Genomic DNA, 16,127 nt, shown 5'->3' on the forward strand with positions numbered 1-16,127 from the left:
TTTCTAATGGAATCTGATTAGAGATAAATTTGTCTCTAATCGAATCTGCCCATACACTACAGGCCGATTCCCGTCCGATTTCAGCATGAAATCATCAGGGAATCAGCTGAGCCGCCGCTTCCGCCCCACCGCTGCCCCCAAAATGTATAAATGTATGTAGTGTGTGTGTGTGTGTGTGTGTGTGTGTGCATTTATACATTACCTGTCCTGTAGCAGCTTCCGCACGGTGTCCGTCCATCTCGGCGGGTGAGCCGCATACACGCTAGCGGCGCATAGCGTCTGACGTCAAATGCTATTCGCCGTCGGCAAGATGGACAGAAACCGCGTGGAGGCTCACACCGGGTAATGTATAAATGCACTAAACACTGCATACATTTATGCATTGCGGCTGCAGCAGGGGGTGTTTCGTCGTCTCGTCCACAATTCGGCAGCTGTACCACCGCACACCCGTCCAACCAACTTCGGCCCAAAATTTTCCAGCATGCGCGATCGACCGTGCGGCCAATTTCTGTCCCGAAATTGGTCGCTTTGTCGGACGGGCATGCACTTAGCAGCACCAATTTTCATCCAATTCGATTAGAATAATCGAATTGGATGGTCGATTGGTTGGTCGGCTAATGTATGGCCCCCTTTACATTTACTTCTCACCTGCTGTCTGATAATTTTATTGCAGTGAACTGCTCTGGCGGAGCTGGACCATCATCATTATCTGAAAGACAAATGATAAAGTCACTGAAACAGATGCACAGGTTAATACAAGTAGCAACTTTTAAATCAAATCTAACACAGGGGGGGTATTGAGAGCTACATCATTGGCCAGCACCACAAAGCTGCCATAGGACCTGCACAACAGCCAGCTGAGCTGCAGCAGTCATGTGACACCAACTTTTATACTACGGCTACAAGTGGTTTGATCCATAAAAACTGAAATACTGTGCAACACAAAGGGGCACTCGTTTTATTTGAGCTGCAAGTTCCGCATTAAAGGACAACTAAAGTGAGAAGTATATGGAGGCTGCCATATTTATTTCCTTTTAAATAATACCAGTTGCCTGGCAGCCCTGCTGGTCTATTTGGTTACAGTAGTGTCTGAATAACACCAGAAACATGCATGCAGCTAACCTTGTCAGATCTGACAATAATGTCAGAAGCACCTGTTCTGCTTCATGCTTGTTCAGGGGCTATAGCTAAAAGTGTTAGAGGCAGATGATTAGCAGGACAGCCAGGCAACTGGTATAGTGTAAAAGGAAATAAATATCCATCCATCCAAGCCTCCATATGCTTTTTCGTTACAGTTGTCCTTTAACAAGACAGTGCAAGTAGAAGAAAAAAAATCTTTCAGCGTCGAGTCTAGAAGGACTAAAGCTCTTATCCAGTGCGCTCTTATTGGCCTCAATTCACTAAGGGGAGATTGGTAAAATAATTTAGGTTGGTAAAATACCCCATTCAGTATTTTACATGTTATTCTAAATTCACTAAGATTTCCCACATGCGGTAGAAGATCGGTAATATACCTATAAAAACATGGTTCAATTCACTAAGCCCTGTTCGGTAAGTTCTACCAGCTGTGGAGCTGGTCAGTAGCAAGTTATCAGTCTTCTCTTACACGTCTGTGCATGAGCCGTATTATTTTCTGTAGGTGCATCCCCAACATCCCTTTAGATGTGCATCTATGCTAACAAGAGAGAGCTCTGTGTATCAGTATACAAATATGCAAATCTGAAGGGATACAAAAAAAGCCTTTTCAAAGGTCTCTTTCTCCTGCTCTGAAGTCCCGCTTGCCAGATAATCAGATCAAATGGGGTGAGAAGCAGGGGTGTGTGGCTCTACCTAATGGCTGTCTGCCACATCTGTCAACCTTTACCACATGAGAGTGTGAGTTATCGGCTGGTCAGAGCTGGTGGTAAATAGTATACCAATCACTTTTACTTGATTTACCGAATGCTTTAATCTTTGTGAATTGCACTCTCTTGACATTTCTTGAGGTATTTCCTGCACAAGTCGGTAATTTATGTCACTGGTCTGTAATTTTACTTTTGAATGAGGTAATAGGTTTAGTGAACTGGCATTTGGTGTTCGGTAAAATCTGCATTTGGTGTTGGGTAAAATCCCCCCCCTCCCCCCATAACAGATAGCTAGACCCACCTTTGTGTGGAGCTCCTATGGTGAATAATCCATTGTCCAGAGCGTGGATGTATGCTCCCTTGTCCATTTCGATGGCTACCGTCCCTGAAATATCACCAAAGCATTTCACAGTCCACCAGTTTCCTGAAATACAAAGACATTTTTTCATGAAAAGCTTTCTCCCCAAATCATCTGCATGCTGTAGGTTTAGCATGTGGTTACTTGTCTACTTTATAACTGTATAAATCTGATTATACACTTAGGCTAGCACTACAAGGATGATATTTTCTGCTGCATAAGAAAGAGACATCTTTCCTTTTCATTTTTTTTTTAATCATGGCTTCATTTATTGTATAGTAAAGGAATTCCATCACATTTTTGCACAAGGGAAATAGAAATCTTGCACTGAACACATTGTGGAATATTAATACCTGATGTAATGCTGTGCATACAGACAACAGAATAGAGGCACTCTCTGTGCTCACTGCATTACAAGCTGGAGCTCATCCTCTGTAGTGGGAGGAGAGTGAGAACTGTGCATTTAGTTACAAACATTAGATGGACTATTAAAGCAAAATGCAGGTTTGCTGCAGTTTAATTGACAGAAATGTACGGCAGCAGATGTGGTGTGATACTGCTGCCACATATCCTGTGTACTAAGAAAAACAGGTGCTAGTCTAGTTTAGGGAACCCAGCAGGAAACCTCATAGGGAACAGATCTCCAATCACAGCACCCTCTACAGCCTGAAGCATTGTGATTGGCCATATAGTGTGGATATAATTTATTACAATCTACCTAAAAGCTTGTGAGGATGCTGTCCACCCAATCATATTAAAGGAATTTCCCGATGAGGTTTCCTGCTGGGTCTCCTATAGTAGACTAGCACTGGAAAATATTAGGGCACCAGTACACAAGCAATCTGAAAGACTTACCAACAATATCCAGCTTATCCTCCTCAGACTCGTCTAGCTTTCTCTTCTTTTTGTGCTTCTTCTTACTAAAAAAAAAAAAAAAAAAAAAAAATATTCAAGTGGATCCGAGATGTATTTTTTTTCATTGCATAATAGTGTCCCTTACATATAGTTTATAGGGCATTCCTCAAGCCAAATACTTTTTTTTGTTTGTTTTAATACTCTAATGCCCTATAAACTAAACAAGCCTCGCCCACAGCTTATCCAAAACACCAAGGCACTCAGACTCATGTAGCAAGGACTTATGAGAGCTCAGTCTGGGCAGGAGGAGGAGGTTACTAGCCAGAGATTTCAGAGGCAGAGGGGAGGGGGGAGTGAATTTTTCACAGGCTGAGGGGTGGATATGCAGTTGCAGATTACCTGTGTAATGATGACAAACAGAACATGGCTCTCATTGTATCACAGGAATAAATAATCATAAACTATTGAAGCTGTATGCAGCCAGATTTGCTGTGTAAACTATCTAAACTTTAGATAAGATATATAGACTTGTTATAGTTAGTTTTTCATCTCGGATCCGCTTTCAGTTTTAAATATAATGCAAATAAACACAGAGATCCCTGGGTAAAACTCTATAGAAATAGTGGGCAAGCATAAATCATCTTGACTCGTCGACAAAACATATTTTGTGACGTGTGGTGTGACAGCGCAGGAATGGCGAGATGGAGCGAGGACCGGGAAGGCTCTATGGTATCCAGAGCCTTTCCTCTACATAGGTATGTATGAAACCTGAAGTGAGTTTCCTCCTCACTTTATATTCTCTTTGAGGCCTTGTTCACATTTTGAATCGCCCAGTGCTATCGTAAGCGCTGAGTGATTATTTTTTTTTTTTTGCAATTTTTTTTTTTTTATTCGCCTTTCCCTGCGCTTTCTAAGCTCTTTTCTAAGCGCATTTGCAGGTTTTTTTTTCACTTAGCAATGATTAAATACAATATATTTATTCATCAAAGCGCTTAGGAAAATCGCTATACAAAGCACTTTTTCAAGCGCATTGCGATATCCCTATACCTTCCATTATAGGCAAATCACCTGGGAAAAATGGTACAGGCAGTGCTTTGGTGAGTGGATAGGAATGGAACCGCTCATATGTGAACACTCCCATAGGGAATCATTGCAGAAGCGCTTTTAGGGTTGATGTCTGAAATCGCCAGCGCTTAAAAAAAAACAAAACACGAAAACACCTTAGGTGTGAACAACCCCTAACAGTTACATGTTGGATCTTTAAAGTAACAGTTTTAATGTTGGACCTTTAAAGCGTACCTGAGCCTTGGGAACAAAATCACATACTTACCTATGAAGAGGGAAGCCTCTGGATCCTAATGAGGCTCCCCATGGCATCCTCCAGTCTCCTGTCACCGCTCATTGACCCTCCAAAGATTGGGCTTGTGGGTAATTTGATCGGGGCCTCGTTCCTCTTCAAGCACAAGTGTGGCTGTACTGTGCCTGCGCGAATACAGCTGTGCCTGTGCAGTAAACTAGAGCTGCTCATGCAGGAGTGGCTCTATGCTAATGCACAGACATGGCTGCAGCACACCTCTCCTTAGGTACAGTAAGTATGTATTTCTGAACCCGAGCCGAGCCTCAGGTTCTCTTTAATGGCTATTGAATTGATTACAGTGGTGTTATATTTGCTGTTACATTGCAAACCATGATGAGATTTAGGTAGAAGTAGGTGGATCCTTAGAAGCCAAAGCTAAGCAACTCTGCTCAGAGACCGATATTGTACAACAGTCATACAAAGAAGCAATAACTGCCTCACCTCTTATCCTTCATTCCCTTCAGCACCAGCTTAGTGGATTTTACACGAGTGTATTCAGCCATGATGATAAGGGAAGGTCAAAGTATACCAAAGAACAACAGCCCTGAAAAATAATCACAAAACACCACCATGAAAAATAAACACAAAATACCAATGCATTTATAGGCACAAGGCAATAGCAGACATATGGTTTCCAGAGATGTTTAGTGCATTGTCTAAATTTACACTACAGACTAGGAATGGCCAGAGAGATGCTAATAATTCTTAAAGGAAAACCTAAGTGTCCTAAAAAAAATGACTTGTACTCACCCGGGGCTGCCCTCAGCCCCCTGCAGCTGAACGGTGCCCTCACCGTGTCTCTCCGATGCAGCTGGACTCGCCGGCGGCCACTTCCGGTTTCGCCGCGTTCCCAGCCTGTCGGCCGGTGACGGCCAGACCGGAAGTGGCCGCCGGCGAGTCCAGCTGCATCGTTCAGCTGCAGGGGGCTGAGGGGAGCCCCGGGTGAGTACAAGTCATTTTTTTTAGGACACTTAAGTTTTCCTTTAAGGTGTCCACACACACCATACAATTGTTTAAATATCTGTTCAATTTAAGAATTGCAATCAATTTTTCTGACTGATTGTAACATTTCAAAAATATGACCAATGTACCACACACATATGTTCAATTTTTCCCCAATTATGATAAAACCGATTGGAAACTCTGAGAAAATTGCTAGTGTGTGTGTGTGTGTGTGTATATTAATAAATTGACAATCTAACACACACCATACAATCTTTAGAAAGATTGAAGAAAAATATCTGGCATTCTGAATCGATAAAAATCGAAGAAAACGGGAAATCCGATCGGATTTTTCAGTCGAATGAAAAAAAAAAGATTTCGTTTTTTTGGGGGAGATCCGATCGTTTGTATCGAATTTCTGTAAAATCGGATCATTTTATTGTATCGTGTGTGGCCACCTTTAGTTGATACACATTTTATGCAACTTGGAAATTAACCAACCTAATGCAATAACTCATCTCAATGACCACTAACAACTTTTTTTTTTTTTTTTTTATTAACGACGTTAAAGAGTGCTTTAAAGGGACACTTAAGTAAAAAAAAAAAAAAAATGAGTTTTACTCACCTGGGGCTTCCAATAGCCCCCTGCAGCTGTCCGGTGCCCTCGCCGTCTCCCTCCGATCCTTCTGGCCCTGCCGGCAGCCACTTCCTGTTTCGGTGACAGGAGCTGACAGGCTGGGGACGCGAGTAATTCTTCGCGTTCCTGGCCACAATAGCGCCATCTATGCTGCTATAGCATATATCATATACCATATAGCAGCATAGAGGGTGCTAATGTGTCTGGGAACTCGAAGAATCACTCGCGTCCCCAGCCTGTCAGCTCCTGTCACCGAAACAGGAAGTGGCTGCCGGCGGGGCCAGGAGGATCGGAGGGAGATGGGGAGGGCACCAGACAGCTGCAGGGGGCTATTGGAAGCCCTAGGTGAGTAAAACTCATTTTTTTTTTGTTTGACTTAAGTGTCCCTTTAAGCTGCTACAATATATCAATATATGACCTTCCTGCCTAGTATGCCAAGAAGTCAGAATGTCACAGTGTTGCTGTTGCCTCCCCCCAGCTTTGTTAGATAAAGAAACATTTGTGTTTCATTTTTTGCCAGAGTAGGTACCAGCAGCATCACACCTGTGTTTCCCTCCTTTTCTATGCAAGTGTACAGGCAGAAGTCAAAATACTCACAATGCCAGAAATGCATGGCAGCTTTTGTTAATGCTTCCCATTTCATCTAATTCTTTCAAAGGGGATATATCTGGAGACAATGGAGACTGTAGCTATCATTCATAAAAGTGTGTTCGGTAAAGAAAATGAGTGCGGGAAAACACCGCATTCGGTATTTTAGACTTCTGTGTGCTCATACATAAATATGTTTACAGTTGCGATAGCAGTGCGGTGATTTCCCGAACTAGGCTGTCGGTAGGCTGGCGTAACAGGAGAAGCTGCCTGAGTCCCTCCGTGCGCTGTTCTCGCTGCTGCTGCTTGGGAGGTCTGTCTCCATTGACTTAGCTGTAATCCGCATGCTTATCGCTACTTCCAAGGGAGCGGTATTCCCCGTCCTCATACCGCTTGCTCTAATCTTTATGAATTGACATTTAGTAACATTTGTTAAGATAATCACCGCACAAGGCAGTAATTTATCGCTCTGCTCGGGAATGTCAGCTTTTTGTGCAGAAACAGCCTTTATGAATAGACATTTTGCTATGTGCTCGGGAAAGTCAGCTGTTTTCAGCATTTCTGCATGCGGGAATGCTTTATGAATGATAGCCTATGTGAGCAATGGCATAGTCTTTTAACCACTTAAGGACTGCAGTCATAAAACCCCTTAAGGACCAGACACTTTTTTTCCATTCAGACCACTGCAGCTTTAACGGTTTATTGCTCGGTCATACAACCTACTATCTAAATGAATTTTACCTCCTTTTCTTGTCACTAATACAGCTTTCTTTTGGTGCTATTTGATTGCTGCTGTGATTTTTAGTTTTTATTATATTCATCAAAAAAGACATGAATTTAGTTCCAAAAAATGTTTTGTTTTTTTACTTTTTGTGCTGACATTTTTCAAATAAAGTAAAATTTATATATACATTTTTGTCCAAATGTATTGTGCTACATGTCTTTAATTAAAAAAAATCCAATAAGTGTATATTTATTGGTTTGGGTAAAAGTTATAGCGTTTACAAACTATGGTGCAAGAAGTGAATTTTCCCATTTTGAAGCATCTCTGACTTTTCTGAGCACCTGTCATGTTTCATGAGGTGCTAGAATTCCAGGATAGTATAAATACCCCCCAAATGACCCCATTTTGGAAAGAAGACATCCCAAAGTATTCACTAAGAGGCATGGTGAGTTCATAGAAGATTTTATTTTTGTCACAAGTTAGTGGAAAATGACTGACAAAAAAAATTAAACAAAAGTTTCCATTTTTGCTAACTTGTGAAAAAAAAAAATGAAATTGCCACGGACTCTCCATGACCCTCTCTGAATACTTTGGGGTGTCTACTTTCCAAAATGGGGTCATTTGTGGGGTGTGTTTACTGTCCTGGCATTTTGGGGGGTGCTAAATTGTAAGCAACCCTGTAAAGCCTAAAGGTGCTCATAGGACTTTGGGCCCCTTAGCGCACCTAGGCTGCAAAAAAGTGTCACACATGTGGTATCGCCGTACTCAGGAGAGATAGTATAATGTGTTTTGGGGTGTATTTTTACACATACCCATGCTGGGTGGGAGAAATAGCTCTGTAAATGAGATTTTGTAAAAAAATTTTTTTTAAACATAATTGTCCATTTACAGAGATATTTTTCCCACCCAGCATGGGTATGTGTAAAAATACACCCCAAAACACATTATACTACTTCTCCTGAGTATGGCGATACCACATGTGACACTTTTTGCAGCCTAGGTGCGCTAAGGGGCCCAACGTCCTATGAGTACCTTTAGGATTTCACAGGTCATTTTGAGGCATTTGGTTTCTAGACTACTCACGGTTTAGGGCCCCTAAAATGCCAGGGCAGTATAGGAACCCCACAAATGACCCCATTTTAGAAAGAAGACACCCCAAGGTATTCCGTTAGGAGTACGGTGAGTTCATAGAAGATTTTATTTTTTGTCACAAGTTAGAAGAAATTGATTGCTTTTTTCACAAAGTGTCATTTTCCACTAATTTGTGACAAAAAATAAAATCTATGAACTCACCATACTCCTAACGGAATACCTTGGGGTGTCTTCTTTCTAAAATGGGGTCACGTGTGGGGTTCCTATACTGCTCTGGCATTTTAGGGGCCCTAAACTGTGAGGAGTAGTCTAGAAACCAAGAGCCCTAAAATGACCTGTGAAATCCTAAAGGTACTCATAGGACGTTGGGCAGTTTAGCGCACCTAGGCTGCAAAAAAAGTGTCTCACATGTGGTACCGCCGTACTCAGGAGAAGTAGTATAATGTGTTTTGGGGTGTATTTTTACACATACCCATGCTGGGTGGGAGAAATATCTCTGTAAATGAGATTTTTTTTTTTTTTTTTTTTTTTTTTTTACACACAATTGTACATTTACAGAGACATTTCTCCCACCCAGCATGGGTATGTGTAAAAATACACTGCAAAACACATTATACTACTTCTCCTGAGTACGGCGATACCACGTGTGACACTTTTTTGCAGCCTAGGTGCACTAAGGGCCCCAAAGTCCTAGGAGTACCTTTAGGATTTCACAGGTCATTTTAGGGAATTCGGTTTCTAGAATACTCCTCACAGTTTAGGGCCCCTAAAATGCCAGGGCAGTATAGGAACCCCACAAGTGACCCCATTTTAGAAAGAAGACACCCCAAGGTATTCCGTTAGGAGTATGGTGAGTTCATAGAAGATTTTATTTTTTGTCACAAATTAGCGGAAATTGATTTTTATTGTTTGTTTTTTCACAAAGTGTCATTTTCCACTAACTTGTGAAGAAAAATAAAATCTTCTATGAACGAATCATGCAACTAGCGGAATACCTTGGGGTGTCTTCTTTCGAAGGCCTAGTGCACACCGAGCGGTTTTGGCAGCGTTTTTAGAACCGCTTGCGGATGTGGAAGTGCTTGGGTAATGTATTTCAATGGGCTGGTGCACACCAGAGCGGTAGGCGTTTTGCGGAAATGCGTACTCCCGGGCTGCGTTTTTGCCTCCAATGTTAAGTATAGGAAAAACGCAAAACGCTTGATAAAACGCCAGATCAGAGCTGTTTTCCAGGCGTTTTTGTTACAGTAGCTGTTCAGTAACAGCTTTACTGTAACAATATCTGTAATCTGCTACACAAAAAAAATGCTACACAAAACCGCAAAACACTTCATATTAATAAGAAAAAAACGCTTCAAAAACCGCTAGCATTTTGCGGATTTGCTAGCGGTTTTTGGTGTGCACTAGGCCTAAAATGGGGTCACTTGTGGGGTTCCTATATTGCCCTGGCATTTTATGGGCCCAAAACCGTGAGGAGTAGTCTGGAAACCAAATGCCTCAAAATGACTATTCAGGAGGGATAAGCATCTGCAAATTTTGATGACAGGTGGTCTGTGAGGGGCCGAATTTTGTGGAACCGGTCATAAGCAGGGTGGCCTCTTAGATGACAGGTTGTATTGGCACTGAAGTGCAGGAAGCGCAGGATGTTCTCAAATGGTGAACTGGACATGGCAGCAGAGAACATGGGCATGTGATGTATTGGGTGCGTAGACCAATAATACTGCAATACATTCTTTTTGACTAGTCCCATGTTAAGGAGAAGGCCCCAAAAAATGTTACGTTCGGAAACTTGGAGTGGTTTCCACCGAAAAGGCTGGGCATGGTAGCTTCTTGGATTGGCGGTAGCGTATTGTGTGGCATAACGATTGGTCTCAGCCACAATTAAGTCATAGAGACTAGCAGTGATGAAAAATTCTGTCACTGCAGTGGGGCGGGTGAGGGTTTGGCCGGGTGATCAGAAGCCCGCAGGGGGCAGATTAGGGCCTGATCTGATGGATAGGAGTGCTATGGAGTGACAGGAGGTGATTGATGGGTGTCTCAGGGGGTGATTAGAGGGGAGAATAGATGCAATCAATGCACTGGGGGGGTGATCGGAAGGGGGTCTGAGGGTTTGGCCGAGTGATCAGGAGCCCACACGGGCAAATTAGGGCCTGATCTGATGGGTAGGTGAGCTAGGGGTGGCAGGTGGTGACAGGAGGTGATTGATGGGTGTCTCAGGGTGTGATTAGAGGGTGGAATAGATGCAATGAATGCATTGGGGAGGTGATTAGGTGGGAGGTCTGAGGGCAATCTGAGGGTGTGGGAGGGTGATTGGGTGCACACAAGGGGCAGATGAGGGTCTGATCTGATGGGTATGATGGGTAGCAGTGACAGGGGGCGATTGATGGGTGATCAGTGGGTGATTAGAGGGTAGAACAGATGTAAATAATGCACTGGGGAGGTGATGGGGGGGGGGGGAGTCGTTGGGGTCTGAGGGCGATCTGAGATGTGTGGGCGAGTGTTTGGGTGCCGCAAGGGGCAGATTAGGGTCTGATCTAATGGGTGGCAGTGACAGGTGGTGACAGGGGGTGATTGATGGGCGAGTGACAGGTGATTAGTGGGTGATTACAGGGGAGAATAGATGTATACAGTACACAGGAGGGGGGGGGGGTCTGGGAAGGATCTGAGTGTGTGTGTGTGTGTGTGTGTGTGTGTGTGTGTGTGTGTGTGTGTGTGTGTGTGTGTGTGTGTGTGTGTGTGTGTGATCAGGAGCCCCCAGGGGGCAGTTTAGGACCTAATCTAAAAAATAACGTTGACAGATAGTGACAGGGGGTGATTGATGGGTGATTAGAGGGGAAAACAGATGTAAACAATGCACTTGGGAGGTAATCTGAGGGGGGGGAGGGGGGTTGGGAAGTCTGCGGGCGATCTGAGTGTGTTGGCGGGTGATCAGGTGCCTGCAAGGGGCAGATTAGGGTCTGATCTGATGGGTGGCAGTGACAGGGGGTGATTGACAGGTGATTACAGGGGAGAATAAATGTATACAGTACACAGGAGGGGGGGGGGGGGTCTGGGAAGGATCTGAGTGTGTGTGGGGGGCATCAGGAGCCCCCAGGGGGCAGTTTAGGACCTAATCTAAAAAATAACGTTGACAGATAGTGGCAGGGGATGATTGATGGGTGATTAGGGGGGTGATTGGGTGCAAACAGCGGTCTGGGGGGGGTGATCAGGGGGGGTCTGAGGGGTGCTGTGGGCGATCAGGGGGCAGGATCAGTGTTTGTGTGTGTATACTAGGGGGGCTGCCTCCTGCCCTGGTGGTCCCTCGATCACTGGGACCACCAGGGCAGGAGGCAGCCTGTATAATACGCTTTGTATACATTACAAAGCGTATTATATGCTTACTATGCGGCAGATCGAGGGTTAACAACCCGCCGGCGCTGCTAATTGACTGGCGAGTTGACGTCGTGGGTGGGCGGAGCCTAATGCCGGTGGATGCGCGCGCATCTATGCACGTGATCCTCAGCAATTCAGTCCCCTAGGTGCTGCCGCCAATTGGTGTTACGCGTTCCTGGGGGTGCCACTTTGCTGCCGCCAATTGGCTGCGGGCGGTCAGCAGGGGCGTTTCTAGGGTCCTTGGAGATTGGGGGCACCTGTGGGCACCAGGTAGGGAGGTACATGCGGCGCGCGCAGCGGCAAAACATGGGCGTGGCCATGATGTGAGTGGGCGTGGCCATGGGTGGGGCCAAATGTACATGAACTTAGCAGCGATGTAAGCTACAGATAACGGGCCTGCCCATCTAAATATTGGATGTAGCCCTATGTCCTTATTTAGATAATTTACAATCAGTATAGGCATAGATCTAAGATGTACACGCACATACAATTTTGATTGGTCAATCACTGACCACCAATTTTACCACCCCGTGCAGTAAGTGGGCCAACAGACAATTAATTTTATGAACAGAGCTAAAATTGGCTAATCAAAATTGTATGTGTGTACCAGGCTTTACAGCTAATACTGTACATACTGAAAGTAGCAGGGATCAGCATACAATACAGCTGGTTTACAATCAGTAAAGGCACAGAGTAACACCTTACACTGTACACACTGGAGGTAGATCAGCACACAGTACAGGCACTAGAGAACAGCATACATACTGTACTATACATACTGTAGGCAGCAGAATTCAGCACACTGCAGCTAGCGTGCCAAAAATATGAGGATCACATTGTGCGGCGCGCTTATCGCGCCGCACCGAAAAATGGGTGGGCCATGGACCAGAATGTAGGTGTGGTAACGGGTGGAGACAAATTTACATGAACCTAGCAGTGGTGGGACATCAGATTAGGACAGTGGTGGCGAACCTTTTGGAGCCGGAGTGCCCAAACTGCAACCCAAAAGTCACTTATCTATCCCAAAGTAGCAACAGCAATTTAAACTAAATACTGTACAAACGTTTTAACTCATACATGAACATTATGGAAAATCCAAGTTGAAAATAAACTGTGAAGATAAACAATTTCATCCATCCTACTCCTGAAAAATGTATTCAATTTTTTAGAACCTCCCAGTTTTATTTTCTGTTTTAAAAAGCTAAAAAAGTAGGTTTAATGCTATTGTCTCATATGATAAGGATTCAGCTTTTCCCATAGTCTCGCAGTTAGCAATCATGTGACCCCCAACGAGACAAATTCAGCAATCATGAGGCCCCCGACAAGAAAAATTTAGCAATCGTGAGGCCCCCGACAAGACAAATTCAGCAATCGTGAGGCCCCCGACATGACAAATTCAGCAATCGTGAGGCCCCCGACATGACAAATTCAGCAATCGTGAGGCCCCCGACATGACAAATTCAGCAATCGTGAGGCCCCCGACATGACAAATTCAGCAATCGTGAGGCCCCCAACATGACAAATTCAGCAATCATGAGGCCCCCAACATGACAAATTCAGCAGTCATGAGGCACATAAGTAGACAGCATTTCACATAAATAGGCAGAGTGCCCCATTCCTATGGTAGCCCCCCAAGTTAGGTAGTGAGTGACAGGGACCCCCAGGTTAGCTAGTGAGTGACAGGCGCCTCCAGTTAGATAGTGAGTGACAGGGACTCCCGTTAGACAGTGAGTGACAGGGACTCTCGTTAGATAGTGAGCGACAGGGACCCCCGTTAGATAGTGAGCGACAGGGACCCCCGTTAGATAGTGAGTGACAGGGACCCCCGATAGTGAGTGACAGGGACCCCCGATAGATAGTGACAGGGACCCCCGATAGATAGTGACAGGGACCCCAGTTAGTGAGTGACAGGGACCCCAGTTAGTGAGTGACAGGGACCCCAGTTAGTGAGTGACAGGGACCCCAGTTAGTGAGTGACAGGGACCCCAGTTAGTGAGTGACAGGGACCCCAGTTAGTGAGTGACAGGGACCCCAGTTAGTGAGTGACAGGGACCCCAGTTAGTGAGTGACAGGGACCCCAGTTAGCGAGTGAGTGACAGGGACCCCCGATAGATAGTGACAGGGACCCCAGTTAGTGAGTGACAGGGACCCCAGTTAGTGAGTGACAGGGACCCCAGTTAGTGAGTGACAGGGACCCCAGTTAGTGAGTGACAGGGACCCCAGTTAGTGAGTGACAGGGACCCCCGTTAGCTAGTGAGTGACAGGGACCCACAATAGATAGTGAGTGACAGGGACCCCCGATAGATAGTGAGTGACAGGGACCCCCGATAGATAGTGAGTGACAGGGACCCCCGATAGATAGTGAGTGACAGGAACCCCCGTTAGCTAGTGAGTGACAGGGACCCCCGATAGTGAGTGACAGGGAACCCCAGGTTAGATTGTGAGTGACAGTGACCCCCAATAGTGAGTGACAAGGACCCCCGTTAGCTAGTGAGTGACAGGGACCCCCGATAGTGAGTGACAGGGACCCCCGATAGTGACAGGGACTCCCAGGTTAGATTGTGAGTGACAGGGACCCCAGTTAGTGAGTGACAGGGACCCCCGATAGTGAGTGACAGGGACCCCCGATAGTGACAGGGACTCCCAGGTTAGATTGTGAGTGACAGGGACCCCAGTTAGTGAGTGACAGGGACCCCCGATAGATAGTGAGTGACAGACGCGCACCCTCCCTTACCTTGCAGCCAGCAGACCTCGATCAGCGCCGCGGGCGACCCGACCAGATAGAGCGGGCGCTGGACGCACCACGCTGTATATGCGGAAGTGATGTCACTTCCGCATATCAGCGGTGTACGCTAGGTCCTAGCGCCCGCTGTATCTGGTCGCCCGCTGATCGAGGTCTGAAGCTCTGGCCATGGGGTCAGCGGGGGGGCAGCTGGCCAGGAGGGGACGGCAGCTGGCCAGGAGGGAACAGCGGGCAGATCCGTGGCACCCCAGGACAGATTGGGGGCACGTGCCCCCCAAAATAGGGCTAGCGACGCCCCTGGCGGTCAGCAAGTGGTTAAACAGCTTTGCTAACAATGAAAGCTCCAGGAGGATGAACCCTGGCTTTTAAGCCTCATCTACACGGTACAATTTTCCATCAGATCAGGATCTATTAGATAAAAACCAACCGGTCCAATCAGATTGCATTAGATTTTGGATACTTATCAAAACAAAATCTATCGCAAAATTGATCTGAAACAATTTGGACGTCTACACACAATGCAATTCCTTCTTAGATCAAATAGATCCATCTATCTGATGGAAAATTGTACCGTGTAGATGAGGCTTTAAAGATAACGGTCCATAAGATCGCCAACCACAGCTCCGGTCATGAGCTTCTGCGCATGCGCAGAAGCCCAGAACCACAGGCCTCGTGGTCCTTAATACAGATGAGCTAGTGGCACACTGGGGGGCAGTGAAACTGCATCAAGGGACCACACACACTGCTAGTGCTGGAAGAAGCCGCAGGTAAGTCAAGTTTACCCTTTACATTTCAGTTTGGCTAAACTCAGAAAAGACAGAACACTTTTTTTTTCTATTGCAGCTGGTCAGAAATATACAGCAGTTTCTAGGGACAAATCATGAAAAGCCTGAACTGTCCTTTGAAACCCCATTGATGACTTTATAAAGAAAGATTGTCAGCAGGCACAGCATACATAGAGAACAGACTCTGCACACTCTTTTCCAGCTACTGCACAACTACACACACGCAGCAGCAGCAGCATACATAGCACGAGACACACATGATTCCTCACCTGCCTCTATTCAGATCCCATCATCACACAGGAAACCAGGCTCACATCACGTGACTGCAAGGACAACAATCACCAGTTCTGGGACTAACGCCACTAAAAGGACAACTATGCATATCCCTGGGAAATAACTTCACGCAGTGTGTGAATGGCATGAACAGTGCCCCTTGTGGCCAGGATGTGTAAAGTATAGAAGATCTATTTATGGTCTGTTTAGCACAGGGGTCTCAAACTCGCGGCCCGCGGGCCATTTGCGGCCCGCGATACAATATTTTGTGGCCCCAGGGCCCCAGAGCTTGTAGGGGCCCCCAGTGGCTACAAGAGGAAAAAAAATTTTTTCAAATCGGCCTTATAGTTTTTGAGAAAATCGATTTTAAAGTTGCAAAGGAAAAAAATACACATTTAAAAACCCGCCGACTTTAATGGTTAATAGCAAATCCACCTTAAATGCTAGAAACCCTAAATTTGCAGGATATGTTAAGGAGATCATTAGGAATAAGAGGAAAAAACAATTTTTCAAAAAGACCTTATAGTTCTTGAGAAAATCGATTTTAAAGTTTCGAAGGA

At 45.3% G+C, this 16,127-nt stretch overlaps 1 protein-coding gene across 2 annotated transcripts in view; it reads right to left on the minus strand.

The window, feature by feature from the left end:
• Positions 1-15,645, minus strand: part of FRG1 (FSHD region gene 1) — a 40,062-nt gene extending 24,417 nt beyond the window's left edge. For both annotated transcript variants that reach the window (XM_068268713.1, XM_068268709.1), the window contains exons 1-5: positions 15,564-15,645; positions 4,856-4,958; positions 3,058-3,122; positions 2,146-2,268; positions 649-709 (exon numbers count right to left, since the gene is read on the minus strand). In XM_068268713.1, coding sequence (XP_068124814.1) covers positions 649-709; positions 2,146-2,268; positions 3,058-3,122; positions 4,856-4,917 — 311 coding nt within the window. In that variant the 5' untranslated portion in view covers positions 4,918-4,958; positions 15,564-15,645. The remainder of the gene's footprint in view (positions 1-648; positions 710-2,145; positions 2,269-3,057; positions 3,123-4,855; positions 4,959-15,563) is intronic.
• Between the last annotated feature and the right edge of the window lie 482 nt (positions 15,646-16,127).

This window comes from Hyperolius riggenbachi, chromosome 1, assembly GCF_040937935.1.
Source record: "Hyperolius riggenbachi isolate aHypRig1 chromosome 1, aHypRig1.pri, whole genome shotgun sequence".
Lineage (NCBI taxonomy): Eukaryota > Metazoa > Chordata > Amphibia > Anura > Hyperoliidae > Hyperolius > Hyperolius riggenbachi.